The sequence below is a fragment of the Coturnix japonica genome, chromosome 8 (assembly GCF_054131305.1).
Source record: "Coturnix japonica strain WE chromosome 8, WE-NBRP24, whole genome shotgun sequence".
Taxonomy (NCBI): domain Eukaryota; kingdom Metazoa; phylum Chordata; class Aves; order Galliformes; family Phasianidae; genus Coturnix; species Coturnix japonica.
Window position 1 is genome coordinate 9,116,016 of NC_140670.1, and position 10,558 is coordinate 9,126,573.

A 10,558-nucleotide genomic window follows, 5' to 3' on the forward strand; every position below is an offset into this window, starting at 1 on the left:
TCACCCCAAACCCAAACAAACTAAAAAAACACACAATCGCCCCCATAAAACAAAAACAGCCACAGAACAACAATGCACACACCCTTTTCACTGTGCACTGCTATGGTGTAGGTGGTGATCTTCAGCTGGCTGGACTGTATTGTCTAGGGTGGATGGGGATTGCTTCCAGGCAGCAGGAGACTGGTAGGACAGTAGGAAGTACAGGCTGGTTTGGTGTGTGACCATGACTGTGCAGCACAGCAGCAGCCCTGTTCCTGCTGTGACTCAGGCACATGTGCTGTCCTAATTGTCTTTCTACAGTTCTTAATGTTTGCTGTACATCTCTGGAGTGAAACTGTGCATCTTGCTAAGTGCTGTTGCAATGAAGGACCTAATGTATGAATCCGTTGCATCCTGATTCAGAGAGGCTGTGTTTCACTAGCAGCTCTGGGCTTATTAAGTCTTCTGTTTGGTTTAGGGCAGTAAGTTATTTTAGGGTATATTGTTTAATTTTTTCTTCCCCCCCCCCACCCCCCCCCCTTAAAAATCAAAACACTTGTGTCCAAATCTGCACTGAAAAATAAGGTTGGATTTTCCCAGCTGGGATCTATTCCTGTCTACCTTCCATGAGAAAATAAGGGCTTGTGATTTGAATTCTTAGCATGTTAATTATTATAATCTTAATTGTGTAATCCTACGTACTTTCCAAATGGTTATTGTCTTGTACTGTGTCGCATGATGAGTGGACTCACACTGCAGCTTTTAAGCAGGTGTGTCTCTTCCTGTATTTTTGTTTAGGGCCAAATCAGGAATTTGTTGCTGTCACAGTAGATTCTGTCCACATTTGAAAGGAGTTGTGCAGATTCTGCTGGGAACTGTCTGGGTCCATTTCATATCAATTTACTGAGGCTGGACATATGCTTTGGGCAGTAGGCGCTCTGATGAGCTGCATGTGTGTTGCAGCTGGTTCTGTAAGCTGTTGTTGCTGTCAGAAGAAACAGTCCTGTCTCTTCATTTCTTGTGTCCTTGTAGCTGACCATGCATAGCAGGTTTGTGATCCAGTTCACTGTGTAAATACTTCTTGGTGAAAGAACTGGAGTAGTAGAAGGGCAGGATTCCTGTTGAAGTGACAGACCTGCTATTTTAGGAAATGAAAATAACTTCAGAACACATAACATAGCTCATACACAGACTCTACAGCATCAGTAGTAAGTTTTAACTTGAAAGCAAGCTGTAGTCGTCTGCTTGAGAACTGTCAGTAGGACAAGCTAGAAAAGCAAAGGTTCTATTTCCCTCGTGCGATACCTTTGTATTGTTTAGTTGTGGTGCATGAGTGGTGTTGTAAGAATTAAATCAGTTATTCTTGCCTGTGTAGGACGGTTTGTTTTGCACTTTGCCCTGGTGATGAGCTGTTACAAAATGAGTACTAGGTTTCAACTGCATGCTATCCCTTGCTTTGGAGGCCTTGCCAGCTTAAGGAGTATTGCTTCTCTGTCTCTTCACTTTAAGTGGTTATTTTTAACATGAAACAGTCTAGTGTGCTGGCCTTCAAACAGTTGTTGGCATGAGAATGGGAACAAATGGCTGGGGCTATTGGTACAGGAACTGCCTTTTGCTTTATGTTGTTGCTGAGAAGACTGTGAAATTGTACCCAGATACTTGCTACTGCTCAACTGAGTAATTCTATGGCTTGATCTGCAGGACTAAACAATCTTAATCTCTTCTTCAGGATGGGACTCGTGTAAGCTGGTCAACCATCCTCTGAAACTGTGCTACTTGTTTTTCCTTGCTTTGTATGCCTGAGAATTAAATGTTATTCTAACATGGTCAAGTAATGTGCTTGTCCTTTTAGCTGCTTAGAAAGTCATCTTCAATGCTTTGGGATCATCTGATGTAAGATAAAATTGCTGCTTGATAATCTTACCAGGGAGGATCTTTCTGAATCTCCTATGTAAAAGGAAAGATGTAGGCAAAATCAATTAGAGAAGAAATACTAACACTCAGATGTGTTAAACTACCCTCAACCACACTTCTAAAAATGGAAGCCTTAAATCCACCATTGAGATACCAAACGCTGCTGGAGAAATGTCCTGTTTGAAGTCAGTTGAGCAATTCTGATGGATTTTGTTCTTTTAGGTACTTGCCCACACTCAAAAAGACTTTATTCCCTGAAATAGAGTAAAATGAGACACTTGTAATGAAGCCAGTAGCTTATCTGCAACCTTTTCCTTTAAGATTAACATACATTTAAACCGAGTAAAAGTAATGCTTAAAGCAAATGTAGATCTACTGCATGTTTATGCTCAGTGAATTTTGTGATACAAGGAAGCATGGGCTTAACCATCTTAAGCCAGCTTTAACAGCAAGACTAATAAAAACTGATTTGTTTTCAAATATGCTGTTCTTGTTTTTCAGAGTCAGGGTGCAATAACTGAGAAACTGAGAAGTTTCAGTATGCATGATTTGACTGCTATACAAGGAGATGAACCAGTAGGCCAGAGACCCTATCAGACACTGCCAGAAGCAAAAAAGAAAACCAGAGCTGCTGCAAATGAATCTGCAGGTAAGTTCCTATCTAAAATAAAGGACCTTTGTTTTACAAGTAAAAAGCAACGCAGGCAAAAATGGGGAAGAACAGCTGTATATTTACCCCATTCAGAAATGGAAGGAATCAGAAGGTTTTCCTAAACATTAGAACAGAATTGTTGTGAGCAAGGTTTATTGCAGCATTAACGAGTGGTGCCCCCCAGCAGAGATTTTCTCAGAGCTGCTAACAGTGTAGTCACACCATACTCATTTCTCCTCTCTCTGTTAGTTAACAACAATAATTATATGCCAGATTAAAGCTTAAGTAGTGTTTCTGTGATGATGTACTAAAAATTAAATGTGAAAATTTATGGAAGCTTGGTAAATAGGAAAAGAAAATAAATTGCACTGAATTCAGTAGGACTGCAATGATAGTTCTGGTCAAAATGTAAAGTCGTGTGGTGGTAGGAATTACAAAGGCATTAAATAGTCCACGTAGTGGTGCATATCAGCATTCAGAAGATGGTGTGCAGTGACTGAAATAGTTTTGCAGAGGTCCTTTATTATTGATGCACTGTATTCCTGAGTCTATGCTGCTTGATGAAAGTCTTCCTAGAGACTGTCCGCTATTTTCTTTTACTGGAGAGGCTACAATGGAAAACGCTGGACATTTCTCACAAAAGAAACAGCTCTGGTCTGTTATTTTTTTTTTTCTTTTCCCTTAAGTCTGTCTCTTCACCTCTCTGTTCTGAAGAGGTGGTGGTTGTGGGCTGCAAAGCATTCCAGGAATCACATGGTAGCTCACAGCATTTCTGAGGAGTGAATGGCCCTGAGCTGAATTGCTAATTGAACCCAGAAGGTATCCTGTGATAGTCGGTGTAAAGTGCTGGCCAGGGAAAAAGCCCATGAATTCATCAGGAGTTTTGTTAGGGGTGATGTCACTGCAGCTGTTGTGCAGGAGCTGTTCCTCGGGAACAGACCATTAGTTATTTCCCCGAAGCAGCTTGAAAATGCTGAAAATTCAATTTTGCCCACAGGTTATGCTGTGTAAATAATCAGATTGTGAGATTCAGTATCACATGTGGAAAATGTTTTCTTAGAGCTAGTTTAACTGTTTGTGCTCCTGAGCCCAAATATGGTGCGAATCTTTCCAGTTCACTTTGATGCATTTTCAACATGAGGGTTTTATACAAACAAAGAAAAAATGCTATGTAGCAGAATGTTATTTTTTTGTGATTTGCTCTGGGAGTTCCTGTACAAACCAATTAGACCCAGATGTAGAAGGGCCTTGAGTATATGATAGCTGAGCTGCCAGTTCAGTTGTTGTTAAGAAGGCAAATATAATTTTGATTCATCAGAAGAGGCGTTACAAATAGAGATAAGGAAGCATTCATGTCACTACAAGCATCTTTGGTTAGTAACAGACATTATTCAGTTTTTCCATGCTTAAGATATGAAACTCCATTGGATGCAGTGACAGGTCTGCCTCTATTACTGCAGAAGCTGCAGGTATGCCTTGCTTAGCTGTGCAGTTAGGTAAGATCAATTCTAATTTCAGGAAAAAATGTAACGGCCAAAAGAAAGTGATCTACTTTGGCTTAAGAAAATATGAAGATGATGAATATTAAGATGAAACATGTACTGGTTATGAATAAAGCATGGTTTGGAGTCTAAAAGATGTCTCTAAGTGTTCCATCTCGTAGCTTATAGAACGGCCTTCTAAAAGGAGAGTGTGCCGGGGTCCAGGTGACGCTTGGCACCTTTAGGACATGTCAGTGGTGAAGTGTCTGGGCTTTTAGACTCCAAGGATCTTTCCAGACATGTTTTTAAGCAGTTTGCTCCCTCTAGTGATAATGCTTATTAATAACCTTGGTCTTAGTTTTGCAGGATTTAAACAACCCTTTGTAGCTAACTTTAGTAAGCCTTAATACTTTGACATTCTGCTGTCTGAAATGAATTTAGGTGTTAAAGATGCATAGATACACTTTTTTCTTTATCCCTGTGTCTTAATCTAGAACTAGTTTTAGATACTAATTTCTAGAAAGTGTGAACTGAACTCTTGGCAGTAAATTGGAGAAATGGAATCCAAAACATAGGATTTGTTTCTTGGGAGCAAGCAGGAGGAACAAGAAGGCCGAGGGAAGAAGCAAAACTATTTCGTATTGATAAAGTTTATGCAGAGTTGAGAATGAGGAATGTAATGCTCTTACTCTTCATTTTAGACTTGCCATTTCTTATGTTTCATCTTGATGTCTCTTCTGACATTAAAGACATGTCACTAAAAACATCATCAAGAAGCATAGTTACACAGTGCTTCCGAAGTGAGAAATTAACATGAAGCTCAGAATTATTTCCTCGTTTTGATGACTGCTTTGAATTTGTTTTGAGTTGAATCTTTTACATTAATCCCAAATTGCAGTAGCTAAAAATTCTTTTAAAGAAACATGAAACTTCATGTCTTCTGCTAAGAAATGTCAGCAAATCCATTTGCTTGCAGGGAGTTCTCTGCAAATGGAGAAACAATATAAACTTCTAATGGGAGTGGCAGTGAGGAGGGAGGAGAAAAGTAAACTTGAGCAGCTGGAAACCTTCTGGCTTGTTCTTTGCTGTGAGAGAGTAAAACAAACAGTGAAGGAAGGAGTAACCAAGTAAAATCCAATGTTGATTACAAAATGTATAAAGTGGTTTATCTCTTCTGAGTTCACTTGATGTTTTTTGATGCTTAATTTTGCTTAAGTACAGAGTAATTCCTTAGTTTATAATACGAATGGTGGATAGTAGGTACCCCATTTAGTAGCTTTTAAAGTGGGTATCTTTTAGCATAATATGTTGTAAATTGCAAGAATACAAAGGGGTTATTCTTTTCTGGGTACTCAGTCTTGGCATCAGTGTTACTCACATTATTAGTGACTGGAGAACTATAGGATATATATGAAATAAAATAGAGGCTGGGAATCAAAGTAGGGGTTTTCGTCTGTTTCCATGTCTGTTTGTTTCCCTAGAAGAACATTCAATCAGCAGTGTTGCAAAAAGCCTTTAAATACTTCTGAATGAGGAATAATGTTTTTGTAGTTCATTTTAAAGAAGAATATGGAAGCAAAGTGGTCGTTTGACATTTAATGGACTGCTGCATTACATGCCTATGGAACTAAATGGCTCGTTATTTGCAAATAGCAGGATGTGCTGCTCCTGGGAGGATGCTAGCTGTCTTGTTTTTGAAACAGATGGAAGAATGACATCTTTTAGATGCATGAAGGATGTATGTTAAACGTGAAACACGCAGCTTTCTTAGATATGTGGAAGTTACAGTTACTTTCCATTTAAGTTTTTATATAACCATATTTTGAAGGTTTTCCACTGGAAAAAAATCCTGGAGATGATAGAACAGATGAAGAGATGGAAGGAACACATTCAGAGGATGAAATGTTTGCTCAGAGAGGCCTTCGAAGAACTCAAAGCATGAAATCTGTGAAAACTATTAAAGGACGTAAAGAGGCAAGGATAATTTTACTCGAGTATACTTTTAACAATATAGCTTGGTGTTTTTCATAATGTAGGAACTGAATTATTTTTTTCTTTTTTCTTAGAGGGGATATCAACAATAACTATGAATGAACGAATGGGTCATACCTAGGCTTGGAATTTTGTATTTTGGGATGCTTAATGAAATTATGTTGGTAAAATTAACTACATGTAGGTAAAGGAATGAGGAGATGAAATGGACTCTATGCTTGAAATATTAAGGCAGGCCAATCCCAAATTCCAGAAACGGCTTGGTTTGGATGTCTTGTAAATAATGGTGTTGTCACCTGCTTTGGAGTGTCTTCACTGACTGTGATTATGCATCTGCTGTTTAATAGATTTAAGATAATTCAGTTTTTTTAGCTTCCATAAACACATCGCCTGATGTGACTTGTAAAACCTGCAGGGAAGATTGTATGCAAAATTCAGAGTGCTTTGTATTTGCAAGTGTTACAAATCTAAAGATGCTTCAGAATAAATGCTTATGGAATATAATTGAATCTTTTGGGTAATTCTGGGAAAACAGCTGAGACTTGTTGCCCAGTTTTGTTGAAGGTCTGTGTTGTTCAGACGTAGGCAAAGGATCTTTCTGAATCTGCAGAGTGCCTAAAAGACACTTAAAGATATTAGGAGTAAAGATATTAGGAGCAGTGGAGAGGTAAATATTTCTGCCTGATGTAATGTTGCCTCTTTTAAGTTCTACTTTTTTTTTTCCCCCTCCTTCAGATACGATACGGATCACTGAAATACAGAGTAAAGAAGAGACCCAATGTGTACTTCTAACTTTATTGCACAATGCCTGTGAGACAAACTGCTGTATTATAACAACTTGAATTCGAGACTTCAAGTGTTAAAGATCTGTGTATGATTCATATAATGAATATATATGAATAGATGCGGTAGGACTTGGGTTTATGAGCCTAAATGAGTGGGTAATGAATTACTCTGCTTTTCTGTAATCGCTTATTGTTAGACTTAAATCTGGAGAAGCTATAGGATAAATTTCAGCGCTTTGTAAATAAGGATTAAATGAGTTACAGGAAACAGCCTGACTTTTCCAGAGGTATTGAACAGAATGAAATAATTACAAGCTCAAACTAATCTGCAGAAGCTGTAAGTGTTTGGAGCTTGTGAATGTCAAACCTGTAGTATCCTCTAGTTTACATGGAAAAAAAAATAGGTATACTTGAAATATTTTTCTGAATTGCAGTTCCTGACAAGGCCTTCATGTAATTTAAAAATGTACAGTTTAAGGAACAGTGGGTGATAGCAAGGAAGGAAAAGTAAAGATATCCTGTATCCTTAAGATCATCTTTTTACCATATATTTCCAAGCTTAACAAACTTGTATAATAGTAATAGGTGCAAAATGGGGGTACATTTAGCACTTTATGCAAAACTGTAGAGTTTTGCACACGTACTGATTTACAGCTGCATATGTAATTTTAGTTAATTCTTAGGCAGGTTAGACTTATGCTATAGGCTTTTTATAACTCACCTTGATTGCTTAGGCAAGCTTAGGATGCTGTAGATAATCACAGATAACACTTAACAATATTATCAGGTGCCTTTCTGTGTCTTACAGGGCTGTAGTATTATCTGTTTTTTGTTTGTTTTACTTGGTTGTGTTTTTTTTTTCCCTTCCCCCTTCAGCTAGAGATATAACAGGAATTAACTCAGTTTTTGGTTAGAATTGTGGTAAGTTAAACTTGTAGCAGTTCTGGTGACAGACCTCAGGGATCTGAGCAGCCCATCAACTGCATAGGATAAGTCATGCTGAAGTGGCAGCATGTATGATAGATTATTCAGTCCCTGGTTTGGTTTTGCTCTGTGTTCCTATAGGAATATATATATATTTAGAACATGTATATGTGTATATTTCTCCTGGTGTGTAGATTCTAGAATTGGCTATGTAGTTTTTTATCGATAAAATTATTACTAAAATACTGACTTACAAATAGCTTTTTTAAAATCTAGCTCATCAAATCAGCCTTGTCATAACCTGATGTCCATGGTATAACTCTTTGCACAGAGATTAATTTCAGAATGCCATACTTGTCAAATTGACCTCTCAACATTCCCTTTGATGCTGTTTTCTGTAATTCTGAGGAGCAGGCTGATTTTAGTTTTCTATGTGACTCTTTCTAGTGTGAATATGGGGAGGACAAATCCTCTTTTGTAGATAGTATTTTTTTATTACGTGGCATGGGTAGACCAAGGATTAATCTTCTTTAAGGGAAAATGATGCGTTATCCCTCCTACCCTTGATGCTCAAAGTCCCGTCCTTAGACTTTCCCCCAGATTTGACAGTCATCTGCAAGTTTGCTGCAATGCTTTTAAACACCTGCTGCAGTTCTTCATATTGTTACAGCCATAGCAGTCTTGCTGCTGGTGGACACCTGTTAATACAGACTGGCTTTTGTCTTCTGGAGACTTCTTTGGGCCAGGGTTTGAGTTCTACAGATGAAAATGCAGCTGGTCTGTATTGGCATTGTATTATTTCACTTACTATCATTGTCCTTTATAAGCCAAGTGCAAAGCCTTGGACAGATGTAACAATATCTTTGGCACGGTGCTTTTAGTGTCCTCTAAGGAAGTTGAATGCCTTTAGCAAGAAGCTGCAACATTCCATATGTGATCAAAAGGCCAAAGCTTTCTTTTTTTTCCTACTTTTTTCAAGAATGTTGCTTCAAATGAGAAGTGATTAGCAAGGCAACATCCTAGGGTGGGGCTTGTAGCTCATGTCCTGGAAGTGTTTGCAGTTCTCATCTACTTCCTTGAATGTAGAAATCACCTAAGAAGGGAAGGGCTGCTTATGTGTTCAGGCGTGTATGTTGTTAGGAGGAACAGAGGCTTTTGAACTTGCACCTCACCTCTCCTTGGCCATTAGAATGACCTGGGCATTGAGTAGAATGTCCAGATCTTATTCTCCAGTTGAGCTCTTGATGCTACATCTTGCATTAGCTCCTAATTTTAATTGGTAAGCGTGGCAACAAAGTTGTCACCGTTTTACAATCCTGCGTGAAAGAGCGAGCTGAGGAAGCCCTTCTGTCAGAATTCTAGTTCATGTTATGGTTTCATGTAGTCCTGTTTCTGGGCTTATATTCTTTTGCTGGTTCCAAGGATAGAGGTCATTGGAGTAGAAGGTTAGGCTTTAGCATGCTGGAGGTCAGTAAGTTGCTTTATGCATTGTTGCGTTCTTAGATTACAACCTCTGTAACCTTGACAAATGCAGCTTGCTAGTTAGGTAGCAACAGGCTGCACAGTCCCTCCTGCTCCTGAAATATGCACGGGACTGGGAATGCCAGCAATATTATTCATGTTCATTGCTGTTTCCATATAAATATGTTCTCTCAGACATCATCTTAAGTGATAAAACACCCAGTGTTTTCCCAGCTGTTCCTTTGGTCTAATGCCCCCCAGCAGCTTGATTCTTTTCTTTGCATTCATCCTCAAACCACTTCCTGATATCTTCAAGTTGTTTTTCCTTCCTGTTTGTTGTCAGCTGATCCTTCACTGGGCTCAATGGCCTGATTAGCTTCCATCCAGATGATATACATAATTCTCTCTTCTTGTTGAATTTAGTTGAGATTGGTTTGAGGGTATCCCCTTTATCTTTGTGGATTTTCAACCTTCTTTCTCTTTTGCCTTAGTAACCACAGAGGTCACACGCTGAGCTCTTACAGTCAAATTCCAGGAAGAGAGTTAAATATTCTTTTTCATTTTGGAAGGTAAACAATTATAGTTCTTACAAACAAAACATTTCCTGAGACTGACTGACTGCTACCAACACAACTGCTAAAACAGGTCAAGAAAAGGTTACGTAGAGGTCAAAGGTAGTTTAGGACAGAATATGTATTTCCTGTTAAATTATGTGTTCTGGAGATGCTCCAAAACTTTATATCCAAGCTAAGTCGGGCTTTTCAGTGAGAGTGTGCTGTATGTATTCAAATACACTGCTTAAGACAAGGGTTCACCTGACAGCCTCAGTTGCAAACACGCTCTCTGGACTGTGATTACCAGGTGGTAATTGCCAATATTTGCTAACGAAGGCTAATTGCTTGGCTGTGTCGGAGTAACTGAACGTTATCCAAAATGCTTTTTGCAGGCTATAGTGAATTTTAAAATGAATACAAGGTAATGTGGTTAAGCAGAATGGTGGAGCAAATGCTAGATGCATTTAATGCTGTTCATAACAACAACAAGAAGTTTTATTTTGGTGTTACTTTTATTAATGGGAAGTTGGTGTTTTAAAGTATTTTTGTACAAAAACATATATGCACAAAGGCAATACTTTGATATTTTTCAAGAATTCGTATTTTTAAATGCTACAGACCAGAGACTGTCAGACATCGAGACTGAAGTTAGTAGCTTTAAAAAATGCAATGTAAGCTTTACTTTTTATATTGTAATAATAACTTTGTTGTCAATTTGTTTACATGTTTGTAGTAGGGAAGGTTTCATTATGCATTGACTTACCTTGATGCTACCTTGAATAAACGCTGCTTTGAGCGGGATGCAGTGGCTGTTTT

The 10,558-nt window shown here is 38.4% G+C and overlaps 1 protein-coding gene across 2 annotated transcripts in view; it reads left to right on the forward strand.

Annotated features, from left to right (window-relative positions):
* REEP3 (receptor accessory protein 3) overlaps positions 1 to 10,543 on the forward strand; it is a 35,770-nt gene extending 25,227 nt beyond the window's left edge. For both annotated transcript variants that reach the window (XM_015866223.3, XM_015866224.2), the window contains exons 6-8: positions 2,395 to 2,542; positions 5,855 to 6,000; positions 6,754 to 10,543. In XM_015866223.3, coding sequence (XP_015721709.2) covers positions 2,395 to 2,542; positions 5,855 to 6,000; positions 6,754 to 6,810 — 351 coding nt within the window. In that variant the 3' untranslated portion in view covers positions 6,811 to 10,543. The remainder of the gene's footprint in view (positions 1 to 2,394; positions 2,543 to 5,854; positions 6,001 to 6,753) is intronic.
* Positions 10,544 to 10,558: the final 15 nt, after the last annotated feature.